At 44.1% G+C, this 19,621-nt stretch overlaps 4 protein-coding genes across 5 annotated transcripts; 2 read left to right on the forward strand and 2 right to left on the reverse strand.

Annotated features, from left to right (window-relative positions):
* The first annotated feature begins 669 nt into the window (after positions 1 to 669).
* LOC108603981 (solute carrier family 25 member 45) lies at positions 670 to 2,180 on the forward strand. Its single transcript, XM_017993207.2, has 5 exons — positions 670 to 800; positions 1,057 to 1,169; positions 1,218 to 1,458; positions 1,511 to 1,625; positions 1,682 to 2,180. Exons 1-5 carry the CDS (start codon positions 755 to 757, stop codon positions 2,061 to 2,063), a joined length of 897 nt encoding a protein of 298 aa, XP_017848696.1. The 5' UTR covers positions 670 to 754; the 3' UTR covers positions 2,064 to 2,180.
* Positions 2,181 to 2,208: 28 nt separating this feature from the next.
* On the reverse strand, positions 2,209 to 8,701 carry LOC108603980. Its single transcript, XM_017993206.1, has 2 exons — positions 8,182 to 8,701; positions 2,209 to 8,125 (listed from the first exon to the last, which is right to left on the reverse strand). The coding sequence occupies exons 1-2, from the start codon at positions 8,534 to 8,536 to the stop codon at positions 2,283 to 2,285; spliced, it is 6,198 nt and encodes a 2,065-aa protein (XP_017848695.1). The 5' UTR covers positions 8,537 to 8,701; the 3' UTR covers positions 2,209 to 2,282.
* A 950-nt stretch (positions 8,702 to 9,651) lies between these two features.
* Positions 9,652 to 17,696, forward strand: LOC108603272 (broad-complex core protein isoforms 1/2/3/4/5). 2 transcript variants are annotated; one of them, XM_017991931.2, is made up of 3 exons: positions 9,652 to 10,238; positions 14,351 to 15,223; positions 15,584 to 16,655. In XM_017991931.2, exons 1-3 carry the CDS (start codon positions 10,034 to 10,036, stop codon positions 16,594 to 16,596), a joined length of 2,091 nt encoding a protein of 696 aa, XP_017847420.1. In that variant the 5' UTR covers positions 9,652 to 10,033; the 3' UTR covers positions 16,597 to 16,655. The 2 variants fall into 2 exon arrangements, with proteins under 2 accessions (XP_017847420.1, XP_017847421.1); XM_017991932.2 differs by lacking the exon at positions 15,584 to 16,655 and adding an exon at positions 16,981 to 17,696 and having other exon boundaries at positions 9,660 to 10,238.
* A 561-nt stretch (positions 17,697 to 18,257) lies between these two features.
* Positions 18,258 to 19,554, reverse strand: LOC108603275 (26S proteasome non-ATPase regulatory subunit 6). Its single transcript, XM_017991934.2, has one exon. It carries the CDS (start codon positions 19,465 to 19,467, stop codon positions 18,298 to 18,300), a length of 1,170 nt encoding a protein of 389 aa, XP_017847423.1. The 5' UTR covers positions 19,468 to 19,554; the 3' UTR covers positions 18,258 to 18,297.
* Between the last annotated feature and the right edge of the window lie 67 nt (positions 19,555 to 19,621).

Here is a 19,621-nt window from a genome sequence, read left to right on the forward strand (position 1 = left end):
TCTAGACTTGTAAAAATACCCAAAATGAAACTATCGTATATGATGTGAAAAAAACAAAAGAACAATTTATGTACATCACTCTTGAGTCTTGTTTTTGTGTGCTAGATATTCATATTGTTTTCTTTAGCACACGTACACTATGTTTTAGACATAAGCAACTAAGCAAAAAATAAAATAATAAAAATAAAATTCTTATGCTGAGTATAAAAAACAGAAAATAATTACAGTATAAATAACACTAAATATAATTATGACAAAAAGAATGGGAAAACAAATAATATATATTATATAAACATATGTAAACATATATGGAGTCTAAAACGCGAGATTTAGCTGGTTGCTTTCGATGCGAAAAACTTGCAAAGAAAAAAATTTATAATGTTTAACCAACATAACAAAAAGAAAACATAAAACGAACGAGAGGCAGACAGCGTAAATGAAAAGAAAGCAAAAAGATCAATCAACAATAATAAAAAACAAAATGCAAAATTAATAACAAAAAACGTGTCTGATTTTCAAATTCTTACCAACTGACAATAAGTCGCAAGCTTTCGCGAGAGAGAGCGAGTGTGAGAGAGAGAGAGAGAGAAATTGAGAGCGAAAGCTTATTTGCATGTTGCGAAGCTTACAGCTGACTAGAGCTGCATGCTATGTGGACTGCATTAGTTCATTGGCAAACGTTGCGCGTAGATGCAGCGCGGAAAATCAATAGCGCCTCATTAGCAATAATTTTGATACAAATAATTTTATATAAATGAAGTGGGAAAACTATTGCGACTATGTGGCGGGTTGCATTGGTGGTGCGTATATTCGAGTCTTTTAAGAAGAGAGAGAGTCTTGCTGCTGTGCAGATGACGCAATCTAAGTATGGGTAAGGCACAGCAGCCACTTGTTGAGAGGAGTGGAGTGTGCGCGGCGGCATCAGCGACGACGTCACGGTCAAGTTCATGTAGGCGTAGGCGCCCCTGATCTGTGGCGTATTTTTGGCCTATAGTTGCAACTATTTTGGCAATACGAAATATTTTTTAATTACATTTTTGTTTACTTATGTGGCAGGCGCTTGCGGCGTGCTGGTGGCACATCCACTAGACACCATCAAGACATGGCAACAGGCGTCCAACACATCCGTGCTCTCGGCCGTGCAGGAAATATACAAACGCAACAAAGGGGTAAGCAAAGCAGGCACATTACGGCCGGCGGTTAACATTGCTTTAAAGATCAACGGTTTCTACAGGGGCATGCTCTTCCCGCTCATGTCCACCGGCGCCATCAACTCCCTGCTCTTTGGCATCTATGGGAATCACTTGCGCCAACTGCGCCGAGTTTGTCACAGCGATTATCAGCGTGAGCAGTTGGAGTATCACAACATGTTCTGGGCTGGTTCAGTGGCGGGATTTGTTCAGTCGTTTATTGCCTGCCCCATGGAACTGATAAAAGTGCGACTACAAACACACAGTTGTAAGTGAAATTTCTTTTAAATAAATCAAAACTAAAATCTGTTAGTTCACAGACTATAATGACTATCTATATGGTCAGCGGCGCACTGTCTACGGCACATTTAGACGGATTGTTAAGAACGATGGCATCACAGGCTTATATCGCGGCTTGCTGCCCATGATGTGTCGGTTAGTAAATAATTATAACTGATAATCTACATACTAATTGCTGATTCTCTGCTCAGCGATGTGCTGCCTTATGGCATCTATATGCTCGTCTATCGCCAGGCTACAGATTATTTGGACAACACAGACTTTGTGCGCAAGCGTCGCACTCGACCAGATGGCTCCAATATTAATATAATTGTTACCACCTTGGCCGGCGCTTGGGCTGGTATTCTATCCTGGGTCTGTGTCATTCCGTTTGATGTGGTCAAAACCATTATGCAAGCCGATGAGAATCACAAATTTCGTGGCATAACCGACTGTGTGGTGAGCAACTATAGAGCCTACGGCTGGCGCAGCATATTCCGCGGCAGTTGGATGCTGGTGGCGCGTGCTATTCCCTTTAATGCAGCAACCTTCGTAGGGTATGAGTATTCTTTGGACTTGTGTCATAAATATTGATTGCAGCAATAAATCTTAAAGAACAAAAACTATATCAACTTTAAAGTTCAAAAGCTGTTGAGTGATGCTGTGAAGTCAAGTTTAAGACCAAAACCAAATAGACCTTTCTACAAATAAAACCATTTCTTATTTTATGTAACGTTCTTTTTACTCGGCAGCAAGCAACATGTAGAAAACTTAACTAGAGTATATTAACATTTAACACTTTGAGCTTAAACTTTAAAAAATGCCTACAATTTTAGTGTCATCCAACGATGGTTCGATGGGTAGAAGAGCAGCTGGCTCAATTGAAGTGTTGGACGCTTGGTTCGCCTCCCACCAGTCGCAGGTATATTGGCGCAAGCTGGAGAGAGCCAACACGGCATGTGTGTCCAGCTGTTGTTCCTGGGCCAGCCAGTTGCAGTACTCGGAACGTGGACTGGCAAAGCGGCCGCCAAATTGACGCACATAGCGTATGCCAGCAAGCTCCGTCGGCCAATGACGTGCCACACAATCCAGCAGTTGATCTAGTTGGGATGCGGACAACGCCTGATACTGACCAGCAGTGGCTGTCTTTTGCAGCACATTGAGCAGACGCGCCAGCGCTGGCACCGAGACGCGTGGGGAGAGCAACGGCAGCAGTTGCAAGACCAAACGCTGCAGACGCAACTGCACATGGGCGTAGTCGGGCAGCTCGGCTTGACTGGCGGCGACAGCATAGTAGAGATTGTTGAGTATGCTCAAGACACCTTCGATAATGTCGAACTGATGGAACTGCGTGTCTCGTATGACGCCCGAAAGCCAGGAGAGCACACCTACATGCTCCAGCATAATGCGCACGGCGCCGGGTATTTTGACGCAGGTGGAGAGCACCGAAAGCAGCAGCAGATTGGTCTCCAGGGTAGCCAGGCTGGAGTTGTAGAAGCTGAGCAGCACCTTGAAGGTGTTGGTGGACACCAGCAGGAACAGATCCGCGCTGCATTTGATGCCACAACGCAGCACCTCGATGATGAACTCACGATACTGCTGATGCTCCGGCTCCTGCGAGTAGAAGAAGACATTGAACTCGGGTATGGTCTGGAAGTCAAAGCTCTGCTTCAGCTGCAAATACATCATCAGACGCTTGTAGAGCAGATGCGTGGGATCTGTGCTGAGGTTAAAGCTGTGCGCAATGAACAGCGCGGGTATCAGCGGCACACGTGGCGTGCCCCCATGACTGCGTCGCTGCGCCAGCCAGCTGCGCCTCAAATTGCTCAAGCCCGACTGTATATTGTCATAGGCCTGCGTCCACAGTGGCTTCTCATAGAACTTGGCCAGCTCGAAGTGCGTGCGATAGCGCTGCTGGCAACAAGCCGCAGCCAGGCGCATATTCTTGTCCAGCGAGCTCAGGGCGCAGAAGCTCAAGGCGAGCAGACCATTCTGCACAGGCCACTGGGCACGCACCACCGACTCCGGCGCAAAGCAGTGCAGCATTAGCGGCAGCATAAAGGCGGGATCATAGCACTGCTCATAGAGCTGTTCGCGCTTGGGGCACAGACGTCGCAATTGCTGATCAAAGACAGTGACGCCCGACTCCAGCTGCTGCTCCAAGCTGTTGTCGCCAAAGCGCTGCGCTGCCAAAGCGGGCGCATGAAACTCACACGTGGGCAACTGTTGGCTCGACTGCAGCGCACGCCAAATGGGAAAGTTCTCTATGGTGTACTGGCAAACTGTAGGTGCGATCAATGCCAGCACCTGTGCTATGTTGGTCTCCTGCTGCTGCAGCTTGCTGCGCTCATCCGGATCTGCTGCACGCAGCGCATAATGAGCCACAGCACTTTCACCCCAGATGAAAGGACGATATTGCGCTAGGTTGACCTCAAAGCGTTCATAGTGCTCCAGCAGCGCCAAGGCATATCGATCGGCGGCGCTCAGTCGCGCTTGATAGGAGCCCAGAATGACTGGTATATGCGCTGCTTGCAACGCTGAGGGCGCCTTGCGAGCCAGCACCTCCAGCAGCTGCAGTATATGCGTCTTTACATCGCTCGCCTCGCCCAGCAACTGTTCATAGCAGCAGGAATGCGTGCAGATTAGCTCATAAAGCAGCGCTGCTTGCTCCTGCTGTGCGCCAGCATGCTCCTCCTGGTAATCCTCGTAGAGCTGCTCACACAGATACGCCATTAGCTTCAGCAAGAGTCCATTTACTTGATCCGCTTGCTGCTGCTGCTCGGGCTGCTCACTCAGCTGCAGCGCCTGCTTCAAGCAGCTGCGACAAAAGTTCAACCAATGTGCTCCATTCAGCACGCGACTCCAGTCTAGCGCCTCGGGCTGCTGGTGTTGCTGCCACCAGCTGTAGCAATTGTAGGCCAACTGCTGCAACTTGCCCAGCTGCACGCTTTGCTTCTTCAAATCCAAGCCCAACATTTGCACATTCAGCTGCACATAGTTGCTGAAGATGTTCGCCTGCTGTTGCTCCGACGCCGCTGCATAGGCTTGCTCATAGATCTCGCGCAGCACACGCAGCTGGAACAGCTCAACTGCATCGAACTTCAGCTGTTTCTGTGTGTAATCCACGCACTCCGACTTGGGCATGCATTTGGCCAGCAACTGTGCGCTGGCCTCGGCATGCTCGCGGTAGATCAACGCCGCCTTTTGTGGCTTCTCTATGCTCTTGAGTATGCCTGACTTGTAGCCTTGGTAGCAGCGCTGCAGCAGCGACGCTTCCAGCACATACTTGCAATCGAAGGCAACATGCAGCAGGGCATACATTAGCTCCTTTTGCTCCAGCTGCTCCTTAACATTTGCCGACAATTGGGGCAGCCGCTGCAGCAGCAGGCAGGACAACTGTATGCCTGGCTTGCTCAGCTTGCGACCGCTGCTTTGGTTCAGCAGACAGTTGAAAAAGTCCGAGGTGCAGCTGGCAAGATGATGATGTTGCTGGCTCAGAAACTGCAGCAGCGCCGACTCCAGCTGCTCCAACTGTGCCTCACTCAAAGCGCCTCCGCCGGCTTGTGTAAAATGTTGATAGTACAACTGCAGCTTCACCAGAGCCGCTTGGCAATCCACTACAGCCTCTGGCAACATCGCCAAACGGCGCAGCAGCAACAGCAACAGCTCAAAGTAATGTGGCAGCTGCTCATAGTCGTGTGCCTGCAACTTCTGGCAGAGTAACTGCAGCATATGCGCGCATTCCTCAGCATTCAAATCAAAGTTTTCCATTAGCGCAACCACCTCCAGCAGCTGTTCCTGCGCCAGCTGCTTCACATCTGTAGCCAAAGCCATTTCCAAGGCCTTGAGCAGCTGCAGCCTAAAGTACGCAGTGTAGCTGACAAACTTGGGCAGCTGGCGACAATGCGCACTTAGACGTCGCAGAAAGCGCACATAGTTCAGCTGCGTGGCGCTGGTGACGCTGAGCAGCTGCGTGGCGGGCAGCTGACTGAGCCGCAGGGCATAGACATAATGCAGCAGACGTTGCGTATGCGTTATGTCCAACTCCTGACCCTGCTCCTGTTCCAGTTCCAGCTTCACACCAGATTGCTGCGCCTGCGCGTCATCCAATTGCTGCGCTATCTGCAGCAATCTTATGAGGAAATCCGCCATGGACTGTGCCTGTCCAGCGCTTAGCTGCTGTTGCTGCATCAGCTGTTGCAGCAGATACATCACGGCGTGCACATAAATCATATTGCGGCGTGCATTGCTCAAGCTGCCATGCAACGGAAGGAATTGCGCCTGCTCCAGCTGCAGCTCAAAGGCGGGCAGTTGCTCCTCCGCCTGTTCCTGCCAAGCAAACACCTGCTCAAAGCTTAAACTAGGCTGCGCCTGCAGCAACGTTTGCTGCAGCTGCGCCAAAAGCGGCCAATGCTGCGCTATATTCGCTGGCAACTCACTAATCTTCGATTGCTGCATGTAGTCCGCATGCTGCTCCAGTTGCGTGCCATAGAGCTGCTGCACTTTTCCCGGCTTGCTGTGGTAATGATAGAGCAGCACACAAACTAGCTCCACATAGGCATCATATGGTGCTGACAGCTCCACGCCCTGCAGCAGCAGCGGCATCATCTTGCTCAAGGTTAATGTGTCCACATAGGCCTGTACTGTTTGTCCTTGCTCGATTTGATTAAACAGTTTGCGCAAATCTTGGCGCTGATGCACTGCTTCGGAAACATCCAAGGCGGGCAGCTCCTGCTGCTCGACTTCGCTTATGTCCAGCGAGAGCACGCTAAGTAAAATGCTGCTCACTTGCTCCACAGTGGCACCATCGAAGCCCACCAGGGCTTCCAGCCAGATATCCACCTCGTAGCTGCAGCCCTCAAACATGCCCGTATTGTGGAACAGTCTTTGCAGCAGCTCGCCCGCCTCAAGCTTAAGGGCTGCATCTGAGAGCAGATAGGCGCGTATAAAGCTGCGCAGCACCTTCCCAAAGAGCGGCTCCTGCGGCTGAAGTGCACGAGGAAATAGCAAGAGTATGGTTTTAATCGATTTGAGCTCAAGCTGCATCAGGTCTGCCACGGGCTGTGCACCAGGCGTATCAAAGTTAGTCTCGTACAGCGGACGCAGCACATCCAGATAGTCCAATATCTGACTGGTCTTATTAACAAAGGCGCGATTCTCCTTGCACATCAACAGCACAAGATCAAGAGTAACGGACAAATGCTGCAGCACGTCTACGCCCTCCTGCCCCTGATCCTGTATGCTTAGATAGAGCGAGTACAGTATGCTCTCTATAGTGGGAAAGTTAGTCAGCAGATGATTGAGTAAATCAAACTTGAAACGACGCAACGAGTTGCCCGCACGCTTGGACTGTTCACGTTGATTCACTGCAGTCATATAATTGCTGTACTGTGTCATCATGGCCAGCAGCAGTCGATTGACAGCGAGTCTCGCTGGAAATTCCTTGCGCTTGAGCATATATTTGCCGGTAATGTGAAGAAGCGCTTCAAGGGGCAGACAGTGCTCCTTAATCCAGTAGCTAAAGTCGGTGAGCGTCAATTTGTCCAACGAGCCGCCTAGTAGTCCAGGCGGAACTGATAGTATTATACGCGAGAGCAGCTCTAGAGCCTTGGGCAAATCGGGTCCAGAGACGCGCACAGGATTTACATATATAGCGTAATTGCGCACCGTGTTTCGTACCAGGTCTGGACAAGCTTCGAGAGTTTTTAAAATCAGCTCTGTTTGCATTGGATCCGCATAAGGACGATGCAGACTGCCCAGCAGCTGACCTTGCAGCTTATTGTGCTTTAAGCGATAGCTGCTCATGGCATCAAAGCTTATGCCGTGTTTGCGAGAAGTAAACAATAGCAACAACAGCTGATGAGCCGCAGTAGCTACCGCCTCAGCCTCCGGCGAGCGTTGCGGCTGATAGGTGGGCTTGCCAGCTTTGCTGTAAAGCTGCACCAGGCCCTCGGGTCCATGCCAGTTGTAAAGCTGCCGCAGATATTTGCAGCAAACCAAATCAAATACGTAAACTTTCTTGGTCTTCAAGATGTTGGGATTCTCGAGCACGTATTGGCGTAGCGCATTGAGAACCACGCAGACAGTGACATGATCATCAAATACCAGTCCCTTGGCTAGCACCCGTATTAGTTGAGCGCGATCTAAAATGTTTCTTATCAGCAGCGTATTGTTGTCCACCAAAAATGCGAGCACAAAGTGTATGTAGGCCTTGCGTACTGTCTCGGGCTGCTTGTAGTCATTCTTGGAGTGTGACAGCATATCCTCCATGGTCTGCAAGTTGCTCAATATATCGTAGGAACTTAAGACCTGGCGTCCCAATTGCGCATCTACGCATACTATGGCCGTTAGCAGCTTGAGAGCATTGCGTCTATGATTTGGCTGCGCTGACTGCAATAGTTGCTCGAGTACTTGACCATGGGATTTTAGAAAATATCGCGCGGCATGTGCTGCTGATTCCATGTGTGACTTTTGATTGGTAAGGATTTCCATTATTATGCGCTGTAGCGCCTCGCAGAGATAGCCCAAATGCAGCACATTGCTTTTGTCTATGCGATTGAATGCCTCCGCCAGCTCCAAAGGCTTGCCGCGCTTTTCTATATACTTGGCGACAATCTTGGGACGTATTTCGCACATGTATAAAAAGTGGCGCAGCTCTAAGGGATTTATATATATTCAAAAATCATTTTTGTTTGCTCATAATAATACGCACCTGTTATAAAATTGTTGCCCTGTAATTTGCTGCGAAAGTTGAGCATTTTGAAATCGTTGGGAAAACGCATTTGCTGCTCCTGCTCCGGTTCTATGCCAGAGTCTGGACTAACTTCAGCTTCATCTCCATTTATATCCTGTGTTTTCTTTTTGTGCTTCTTCTTTGAAGGCCCTGCTACCTGTGGATCTTGCTCCTCCACTTGCATTTCTGTACTATCCAGCGTGCCGGCAGCCTCTTCTGTTGTTGTTGCACCCTCTTTTGGCACTTTTTTTGGAACAACTTCTTCACCGTCATCTTGATGGTCCGTTGTTGTCTGCTCATGTTTTCTCTTGCGTCGATTTGATTGTATTGCCATTTTATTTGATTTTTTTTTATTAAAATCTCTTAGTCTAGCAAATATTTAAAATTTAACTTTTACAAAAAACATGCGTGCAAGTCGCACGTGTTGAGCGCTGATAAATAATATATCGATACAAAACCTATCGGCTCGTTATTATGTGTTGCAAAGCGATCAGAGTATAGACAATATTTAATTTTAAATTAAGCAGTTAACTACAATAAATATTTTGTAACCCTTTTATCAGGTTTAATTAATTTAGGATACTTCGGGTTTCTTGTAAGGGTTTATTATATAATTATATTAACTGTTTAGTTTACTTTAAGTCCACATTGATATTATTTATTTCATAGCTAATTTCTAGTCATCTTCCAAAGCATTATTAGTTACTCCAACGTTAGCTCCTTCGTATTTCGGAATTTCTGGTAATGTTGTAGCTCGTTGCTTACCTGGCGCTGGTGGCACAGGTGGTAGGTCTACAGATTTACTTGTACCTATAAAAAGTTAGATAAATTATTTTAGTAAATAAATAATGCATTTGGTTCTCAGGTTTTTAATATTCGCTTACTACAACAACCGCCCATTGTAAGAAAATACACCTTAGGAAAAGCGCTTCCAAACGTGCAAAAGAGGTAAAAGTTTATAATGTACTAAATCAAAAGAAATCAAACCGGTGACCAATCGGCTATACGTATGTCTGTCATATCTCAGGGTCTTTGATAAGAATGTGTTTTGTTCTTGTTTTGAAATGTAAAGTGGGTTATTTATACAGACATTTGTATGCGAGTTATCTACAAGAAATACATTTTATTTCTACTCTTTGAGAGCATTTAACGAGTCGACTGCGCCCAAAGCTTTACCTGCAAAATAGCCAATTTAGATAAGCTCTTATCATATTTGGGGTCTGTTAATTTTATACTGTTCGCGCCGTCATCAAATAACGATTACATTTATCGATTCGATTTAAACGCACAGCGTTCGCTTTCCAGCACTGTCTCAAACAGCTGATTGACTTAAGCGCATGCCTCTTGCTCTCATTTTGGCGCTCTCTGTCTCTCTTGACGAAACGTAAACATTTTGTGATAAAAATGTTTTAAATCAAAAGTGTTAATTAAAACCGAAATCAAAGTCAATGTGACTGCGGCTGTGAAAGCTGACGGTTCTATAAGCGCGTGCAGTATAAATAATATCAACTTAATATAAAAGTCTTATTTAGTTACGCGTCGGAATCGCAGTCTCTCGTGAGCGTGCTTTTTGCTTTCAACCTGTTTCAGCAACATTGTGAATGTCAGCCGCAAAGTGTAAAAAGCAAGAAATTTTGGCCCAAAAGCAAACAAACAAGAATCATTATAAACCGCAATAAAACAGACAACTCTAACGCTTTAGCGCTCCAGCTTTGCTGACAATTTATAAAAACAGCTAAGGCAATTGAAAACAGACTATTTTGGTGCGCACAATAAACACAATTAAAGAGTTGGCTGGCTCCAACTCTCAGCGTCAACATAACCAGCCGCCATGGACGACGAATTCAAGCTTTGTTGGAAGAATTTCCAGGATAATATTGCCAGTGGCTTCCAAAATTTATACGATCGCGGCGATCTGGTGGATGTGACGCTAGCCTGTGATGGCAAACTGTTGCAGGCGCACAAAATTGTGCTTGCCATTTGCAGTCCGTACTTCCAGGAGATATTCACCACGAATCCTTGCCAGCACCCCATCAGTAAGTAACCAACATGTTGTCTTTTAAGCTACATATATGTGTGTGTGTTTTTATTTATAGACAGTTATTGGCTGAGATTTTTCACAAGTTCTGCTCAAAGTTTGTTTACCCAAATAGTTGACGTTATTATTCGTTTGGTGTTTAAACGAAAACTGCATTTGAAATGATATACATAACTCTAATTAAATTGTGACTTGTAAGGATTAATTCGAATAAGCAAATATGCCAGAGACGATGGTATTCAATGTATTCATAAGATTCCCACATTATTCCTTATAAATACTAAAGCGTTCCATTGCGCCCATGAGAAGTGTGGTAGTCAGCTGCAATTGTCACTTTATTATTTAGTGGGCATAACCCCATTGTTAAAGTAATAATTTAGCTTGTCATAAATCAATAAACAAATATCAGTTGTGCATGATAATCCTCTATTGCCGTCGCCACGTTGTCTCTAGATGCAGCTCCCATTTCCACAATTTCCATTTCCATTTTTATCGTAAGCGTACCCGTGCCCACTCACTCCTATGCACCTATGATAACACAAGCTCCCCACTTGAGCCGTGTTGGGTGCGTTGCTTACCTCATCATGTACTTCAAATTGGTTAACACAACTGAATAGAACTCAACCTACATATCGTACATGGACTCTGGAATCGTACATGGATATCATATCGCTTGCTCCGTCAATCGATCCCGCTTCCCCGCTCCACTCCCTAGCTAGTGGAGCTGACAGTCACTACTGTGACTGGCCGGCTGGCTTGTTCTACACGGTTGCCTGCTGCACGGTGGCTTTATCAGATCAAGCGGCAATAAACAACAATATTTTATCTTTCAAGTAGCAGCAGAAATGTGCTACCTAACAACAATAACAAGAAGGGAACAGCACCATAAGCGTTATTTTCAAAGATAAAGAAAATATTAATATACGCTATAAATAATGCTTTGGGGCTAAATTATTAAAAATAAACCAAGTCAATAATACAAAAAAAAAAAAAAAACTAAAATGTGCCAACAAGTAGATATTGTTGTTGTGGCTACTGCTGCTGTGTGTTACACTCAAATAACAACGGCCAACAAAAACAAATATTTTATCTTTTTATCGCGTTAACAATCATTTATTTCTTACCTAACTGTTCCACAACTATTTGTAGCTGTTTTGACTTCGACTAATTCTACCTCACTCTGCTCACGGTGTCCGAGCTCTAGAAACACTCGAAGACCATTTCGAGATATTGATTAAAAGAGGCCCACCACTCAAAGCTCTTAACAACGATATCAAAATTTTTTTAACCTGAAGCAGATTCGTTGAAATGTCTTCCATGTTTTTAAGTACTGTCTACAATAGCTTGAAAGCATTTAAAAAAATTATAGTCCCCTTTTTGCACACACTAAACCGATATTTTCGCACCATAATCCTCTTTACCAAGAGTTAATTATCTAATTATATATTCCATTCGAATTACAATGCTTATTGGGTATAAATAGTTAATACGATTCTGAAGGCTTATCAGTTTTATATTTAGTGCCAAGTACTTTGGGCTTAATTTTCAATCGTAAAATATGATTTTAAGCTAATAGCCCCAGATAACATTTATGCAGACTCAAACTTGTGTGTCCATGTGTATGTATACACCTGAATAAACCTTAAGAAAAGTCCATGTCTGAATAACCAAAGTTTTTGTTTCAAGTACCTTCCAACGATTAATCTGATACTACCTATAATAAATGAAGATAGTATAATATCGAGCGAGACCCCGCATTATTTTATAAAGTGAGTAGCCGTGGCAGAGGCGTCCTTAAAGGGGTATATTTTAAAAATTATCATTGATCTTTACCTTATTCTAACCCCTTGAGCATGCACGTCTCTGGCTTGCAGCAGTTGTATCATTAATCTGTTCTTACGTATTATAACGGGAGCACATTTTATGAGCGTATCATATAATATCAGACTTTGGCATTAAGCATATGTACAAAATATTTATTATACCATACCTTATACTACTATTGACATATCGAAGTAATTTATGAGTCAAAATAGCAGTAGCTACAAATATCTTTATACTTCTATAACCACTTATCGCTCGGGTAATACCATGACGGAGCAGCCAAAGCCTTAAAACTAAACTTTGTGTGGATTAAGAGCTTAGATAAAGAACGATAATAACGAAACTCTATTATTGTCATTATTCTAAACACTATATTATATAAATATATATTCAAAATATTCATAATATCGAAAGATATTGCAGCTGTTGCTTAGCATTCTATGCATTTAACATTGGAGAAGCGCGTTTAACATTAACACCCGTAACTACTTGACTACGATGGCGTTTATAGATAACATTTTCGTATTAATGTTTGTACTACGACTGTCGAAAGTGCGACAGCCCACTCCAATACACACACATGTACAAACAAAAAGAGAGAACCTACTATTGGCGCTCTGATTCGATAAACATTTATCATAATCATAAAATAAAACTTTGTACAAAAGCAATTGACTGCAATCTTATTGGTTGTTGCTGTCTAAAGTGGGCTGGGCGTAGGCTATAGAATAAAACCAAATAGAAATAGGTGTAGGCTCTATAAAGCAACTATGCTCTGTTCGCTCAATAAGTATATGAGTGTATGTATATCGTGGTGCGCTATATTCAGAGCAACGAGCTCTGAGCTACAAAGAACTGTTTGCGATATCAGTAAAGGTTAGCTCAGGGGTCAGGCATAAAACAGAGAACAGAAATCGGAATCAGAATACCGAAAAACGGACTTAATTCTGATCTGGCACACATATTTTTAAGCAAACAAACTCTCCTCCTCTCAATTGCTTGAATATTTTATATTTGTCTGTTCCTACGCTTATCAACTTGCCTCAACATACGGCGGATTTATCATGTTTTTCGTGAACTTTAGACAAAAGTTTATCTACAGTTGCTCTTCGTGATGATTTTTATTGATACAACGCATGCTGTGTATGGATCTCTTTGTATTTCGTTATATACATACTATGTCAATAGGTTTTAGGAATGTATTTAGTTTCATCTCATTAATCTAATATTTATCTCTATTAGCGATGTCAAATGCTTTTCGTTTTAGACATACACATAGGTTTTTGTATGATTAGCTCGATTTGATCAGCAGTCAATCTCATGTGTGTATAAAGGTTTTGAGATCGATAGAGGTTAAAAACTCTGTAGTTGTATTAAGCTCGGATTTTGATCTTTGCAATACGTACACGGACATGGCATGGCGACGACGACGAGACACAACTAAGAGATACGAACAGCAGATAGAAATACGACAACGTTGCCTCAGATTAAGCAACAGAGCGAGAGGAGGCGCTCGTTCCTATACTATAAACATATATGTAAAAATTGTTATTGAGTACAAGTGATAATATTGTTTTTAACTAGATGTGAATGTGGCTGATGCGTATTGAGATTGAAATTATTACAGTGGGGCAAAAACTAGGTTATAATAATCTTATTGCCGATTCTATGGTTAATCGTCGTTTGGATTTCGTTGCTAGCCTACAAAGATGTATAATATTCTGAAATATCCGCACATAAATATTAGAAAATAAAATGTTAGAATTTATATTATAGAACAGCGCTAGTATACAGATATTTCGACTCTTTAACTTTAATGGTACATTTATTTTGGGAACCACTGTGCCGCAGCTTGAGCTTAAAGATCAGAACCCGGACGAGCACGAGAACGGACACGGGTACAGCATTCGCCGTAGGCCGTGTCGAAAGGCAACGTTGAGATGATATGTGTATTATGCCTTTGCTGCTTATTTAATAATTATTATTTTTCTTGTTGCTGTTGCTTTAGCTGTTGCTGCTTTGTGGCTGTTGTTGAGTTTATATTTAAGTTTTTCAGATTTCTTATCATAGATGTTTTTATGTATTGATTTAGTATTTGAACGTACAGATGATAACATCTCCACTATAAATGTGACCTCCTTTCCTTGATGTTGATGTTTTTTTTTTGTTTTGTCAATACATTTTAAATGTACAACGTAATATGGAGTGAAAGAAATTCCCTAGTAATTAAAAATATCACATTAATAAACAATTTTTATATTTTTATTTTTGTTTTTCTGCTTTTAGTTATACTTAAAGATGTCAGCTTTAATATTATGTGCGAGTTGCTGGAGTTCATGTACCAGGGCGTGGTGAATGTGAAGCATACAGAGCTGCAGTCTTTTATGAAGATTGGACAGCTGCTGCAAATCAAAGGATTGGCCACCAATTCAAACGCTTCACCCGGCTCAAGCGCGTCGGAGAAGTCTGCGCATCAGGCTGTCGTCGGCGATGATACCAACAATTCCAGCAGCAATCATAGCAATAACAACAATAATAGTAAATCGGAAGCGGAACCACATGACGCCAGCAACAAAAACATAAGCAACAGCAACAATACGCAAAACAACTCACGCACTCCGACGCCAGCTTCACCCACTGGCAACCCAGTGGCAAGTCCACTTTATGCCAGCAGCAAACGCTTGGCGCCTACGGATTTCAACAGCGAAGCCCTATCCATACATTCACGCAAGCAACAGCGTCGCTTGTTGCCGGAACAGGCCGGCGAAAGCGGCAGCGAGCATGTGGACAATGCAGCTGGAGCTGGCATGGACAACGCGCTCAATTCAGACGAGTTCTTTATGACGCCCATACCGCATTTATCCATGGTGGAGTCTCGCTACGATCTGAACAGTCTGAAGCGTGAGAGCGAGGCGCATCAGCAGGCCGGCAGTAACAGTGCCGCCAACCCAAGCACCATGCGCAATCCGTTTGCGCCCAACTTTATGGACTACAACAGTTTTTACAAGACAGGCAACAGCAGCAGCAACATGAGTGGCCCCGCCGGCGGCAACAATGGCAATGGCCTGGGTGTCGCCGCCAGCACAGAGTACCCCAATGAGCTGTATATGCCCAGTGATTACTCCAAGAATTTTGCCAATCATATGGATATACCGTCAAGTAGGTGCACCAACACTTGCTACCAGATACACTGTTCACCTTACTCTATGTTGCATGCCACGCATTGTTTATATGTTTTACATCTCTCTGTCTCTCTAAACCCCATTTAGTTGTACTAAACCCACACTAAACCTCAACTCAAAATTGCTTTAAACACAGCTCGTACAGATGCTGCCTGGAATTTTTGCTTTGTCGATTCGATACTTAAGCTGCTCTTTATTTAAATTCCAATTCCAATTATTTCTTAGCCTTTATCCTTGTACATAACATACACATAAATGTATTTATTTTTGTTTTGGAAGATGACATTGCCCACTAATCTTAACCACATTGTACGTATATTTATTGCGGTTGCCTCAGATGGCAGCAACATGGTTATGCTGTCCACCACATCGCTGCTGCATGGCAATTGCGTTTTCAATCGCAACAACACAGTGGCCACGCAGCAGGGCATGAAGACCTATTGGCTATGCAAATCCTATCGCATCAGCATGTGCCGCGCACGCTGCATAACGCACCTGGGCAGGATTATATCCGCGACGGGCGTGCACAATCACCTGCCACATATGCGTGCTGGCAGCAGCAACAGCAGCAGCAACAACAACAACAGCAGCAATGGTGCCCCAGCAAGTGGCAGCAATGTCGCCACTGTAACAGTTACGCCAAATCCAAATCCGGGTCAGCTCAACTACAGCATTTCGGATGTCACGCAGTCAGCAGGCAGCGGCAGTAGCAGTGGCGGTGTCAGCTTGGAAGCTCATCAGCCCTCAGCTATGGGCAGCAGTTCAACTGTACGCCTGGGCCCCACCATATTCGCCAATCAGTCTACGTCCGCAGCGGGGCCAGTCTTAACCACCAGTAGCGCTGCACACCACCCGCATCATCATCATCATCATCCTCATCATCACACGCATCCACATACGCTGCCAAATCTGGTGGTGCAACAGCATGCAGCCCACAGCATGGACCACCACGTCATGACGTCGTCGCCAGCTCCACCCAACAGCGTCATACAAAATATGATGCATAATCCAAATCTGATGCATTTATCGCATACACATCATCAGCATCAGCAGCAAGATTCGCCGCATCACTTGGAGCTTTCAGCGGCAGGACCTTCGCTGCTACCGATCTCCCCCGCGCACATGCAACAGAGCCCTCAGTCGAATAGAAGCGGTCACTCCATGCATGGCAATGGCAGCGCAACGCCACCACCACCATCAGCAGCAGCAACCCAGGCTGTGGAGGCGAATCAACAGCAACAGCAACAGCATGTGGACTTGAATGAGAGCGCAGGATCCACAGCGCATGTTATTGACTCCATAACCATTTCGCCAGGCAGCGGACACAACTTTAAAATAGAAAACATGTAAAGGGAGGAGCAGAATCGAACATAAATGTAATTTAAGGCGCTTAGTTAGTGTTTTATTAGATAAAGTTTAATACAATTTCAATTGTAAAACTAAACTGATTTTCTATGTGCATATATATGTATATGTGTATGTATATATATATAGTATAAAAATGAAAAATTAACAATGTCAAAGAATTTATTTACTTTTTGGTAGCTAAACAGGTAAGTTGCAACTTTCTTCCGGGCGCTGCATGAGATAACTCATATACACACAAACACATATACATTAATAGTAAAATGGGGCTCATTCGTGTCTGTCCATGCCATACCACTTAACTCTTACACTCTCTTCCTCCCGCTGCTTCACACACAGACACTTTGAACAATTTTACGCTTCTTTTAGTCGCGCCTGGTGAGCACTGGTTCCAGGGGAAGCTCGAGTTTATGCTGAGTCAACGCGGCAAGCCTCTGCTCGTCCACGATGGCCACACCTTTGGCATACAATATGTGCGCAAGGATAAGAAGTACTGGCAGTGCAATCTGTCTCGCAAATTCAATTGTAAGGCGCGCGTTACCACCACGGACACTGGCGAGATTATAGTTACCAACAATGAGCACTGCCATACGGAGATACGTCAGCATCTACGCAAGGATTATCAACGCAACAAGGTAATGATGAATGCTTTAATCAATCTAAGCACCTCACGCTTGGCGCACAATCTAAGCGGCTTGGGAAACTTGCCTTCCATGATGCCCACCGGTGTGCTATCGCATCATAGCTCGCCGATTGATGAGGTGGTGCAGAATCTACACGAGCATCTAGCAAAAGCATCGGCAGAGCAGCGCGCAAATGAATCACTTAAACACGAACTTGATGAACCATTGGACTGTGGCATACGCAGCTCCACTGCACTGGAGGATATGGCGCGGAGCTTTATGGCCAGCACCAGTAAGGCCACAAACAATGAGAGTGCCAATGATCTGACCAAGGAGGAGGATGAATGGAAATGCAAAAACGAAGGCGCTGATGTACACTGATTTTTCTTATCAGACCAGTACTTTCGGCAAATTTGAATTTTGCTAATTGTTAGGGCATCATTTTAAAAGCCAAGTTAAGTACAAAAGGAACACATACAATAATACTCACATAATAAGACAGCAACACCAAACCTATTCCAAAGAATTAAGATAATTAATGAGTGTTTAGCGAATTTAAGCATATTAACAAGTTTTTTCATGAAAAATGCTCTGCATTATTTTTAATAGTTAATACATAGCGATGAATTTGTAATATTTGAGCTGTGTACTTTAGTAAGCTTAATTTTTTTAAACAATTTATGTTTTTGGGCTACAATTTTTAACGATTTAAGTTTTCAAAAAATAAAAATGTGGTCACACTGTCAGTGTTAGCATTAACATTTTGAGCTCAAAATGGAAATGATATATAGCTATCGATACTTAGCGCGCGCACAGTTTGAGGGTCACAACGCGGAAGAAAATTTAAATAAAATGTAAATTAAAAGTAATCCAAAGATTGTAATTTAGAATTAAAATGTTAAGAAATAAGAACTTGCAGAGCCGATGTTTTGTAAAACATCGATGCATCGATATTAACAAGAACAATTTATTGTAAATAGCCGGGAATAGCAAGGCTTTTTTTTTAGATAAAAAGTCATTGAATAATTGTTAATAAATGTTTATTTGATGTGCAATATCGAACTTAAATATTAATAACACGACTGAGCTTCTGAATACGGTTGAGTAGAAGATCACCCTGCTTGATGGTGGCCTGATATTGCCAATTTTTGTTATCTGGGCGATTCGTTTCCACAATGCCACCCACACGATCCACTTTCGCGTGCAAGCGTCCAGCGGCAATAAAACGTGATAGCTCCTGATCGATGTAATCCACAGTGACACCAAATGCCTCGGCCATGTACTGCAGCGTAAGCGAACGATATGATTCCAAGAGCTGCGTGTAACCCAAGATGCGCATCTCACGCACATAGTAACGATAGTGTGGATGCACTAGGTAATCCTGTCTCAGCTCCTTCTCTACCTGGGCCAAGTGCACATAGAAGTGTTCGTACTGGCAGTTGAAGAGCGAGAATAGGAACTGCTTCACGTCGGGCAGACCATGTAGCACCTCTTGAATCTCAGATCCCTTGACCACCTTCTCCCGCAGTTCATTACGAGGCAGCGCTATCATGGCCACATACACAGTATATCGCACAAATGTGGGATAGTCCATGAGCTCATATGAGGTAAAGGTGCTAACGGTGTCCAAGAAAAAGGTAGCCGCTGCCTTGAAGTCGCGCACTGCCACCGAATAGATGCCCTGGTATACCTTCAGACGATTACGACGATCCCAGTCGCCGCCCTCCTCAATCAGATACTTTGCCTTATCGATGTTGCGTGTAATTAAATCGTGATCTAAATAGAACAAGCCTAGGCGTATGAGATGAAAGACAATGTCCAGACGATGACCCAGGGAAACAGTCTTCTCGTACGTTTTACGAAATGCAGTCTCTGCAGCAGCCTTATCACCTATGCGACACAAGTACTCGGACTTCTTAAGGTTCGCCTCGCGCACTTCCATCTCGCCCAAATTCTTCTCAGCATCCTCAATGGCAGCATCTAGCTGTTCCACAGCAATGCGATTTTGTTCGCGCATACGTGCCAACATGTCCTTGTCCAGCGCCCAGTTTAATTCGGTACATATGTGTTCGTACCATGGAGCCATATTGTCGGCACGAATTGCATCCAAGAGTTTATTTTTGAGTGCTGCATCTTGTTTGTGCTCCGCAAGCGTTAGCAAGAACTTTGTTTGTGCCAACTCCAAGTTGGGGTTCTTCTCCAGACCTTGCTCCTCCAGATTTTCAGCTGGCATGTTTTGTTTTATTTATTTTACGTACAATACAATTACAAAAGTTAAACTTGAGTGAAAATGAATTTTGTTTTTGTCAAAGCCGCAGAGTCATGTACGCACTAAAGTTGGCTGCGCTTCAATTGGCTGTGTTGTAGAACGCCCGAGTAAAGACTTA

This window comes from Drosophila busckii, chromosome 3R, assembly GCF_011750605.1.
Source record: "Drosophila busckii strain San Diego stock center, stock number 13000-0081.31 chromosome 3R, ASM1175060v1, whole genome shotgun sequence".
Lineage (NCBI taxonomy): Eukaryota > Metazoa > Arthropoda > Insecta > Diptera > Drosophilidae > Drosophila > Drosophila busckii.

Excerpts from the sequence above, each read along its gene's own strand:
- LOC108603981 (XM_017993207.2), top strand. The coding sequence starts at position 755 with ATGAAGTGGGAAAACTATTGCGACTATGTGGCGGGTTGCATTGGTG. Across the intron at positions 801-1,056 it reads TGTGGCGGGTTGCATTGGTG|GCGCTTGCGGCGTGCTGGTG; the intron begins GTGCGTATATTC and ends CTTATGTGGCAG. Across the intron at positions 1,459-1,510 it reads GCGACTACAAACACACAGTT|ACTATAATGACTATCTATAT; the intron begins GTAAGTGAAATT and ends GTTAGTTCACAG.
- LOC108603275 (XM_017991934.2), bottom strand. The coding sequence starts at position 19,467 with ATGCCAGCTGAAAATCTGGAGGAGCAAGGTCTGGAGAAGAACCCCAAC.
- LOC108603980 (XM_017993206.1), bottom strand. The coding sequence starts at position 8,536 with ATGGCAATACAATCAAATCGACGCAAGAGAAAACATGAGCAGACAACA. Across the intron at positions 8,126-8,181 it reads GGGCAACAATTTTATAACAG|AGCTGCGCCACTTTTTATAC; the intron begins GTGCGTATTATT and ends TAAATCCCTTAG.
- LOC108603272 (XM_017991931.2), top strand. The coding sequence starts at position 10,034 with ATGGACGACGAATTCAAGCTTTGTTGGAAGAATTTCCAGGATAATATT. Across the intron at positions 10,239-14,350 it reads TCCTTGCCAGCACCCCATCA|TTATACTTAAAGATGTCAGC; the intron begins GTAAGTAACCAA and ends TTCTGCTTTTAG. Across the intron at positions 15,224-15,583 it reads TCATATGGATATACCGTCAA|ATGGCAGCAACATGGTTATG; the intron begins GTAGGTGCACCA and ends CGGTTGCCTCAG.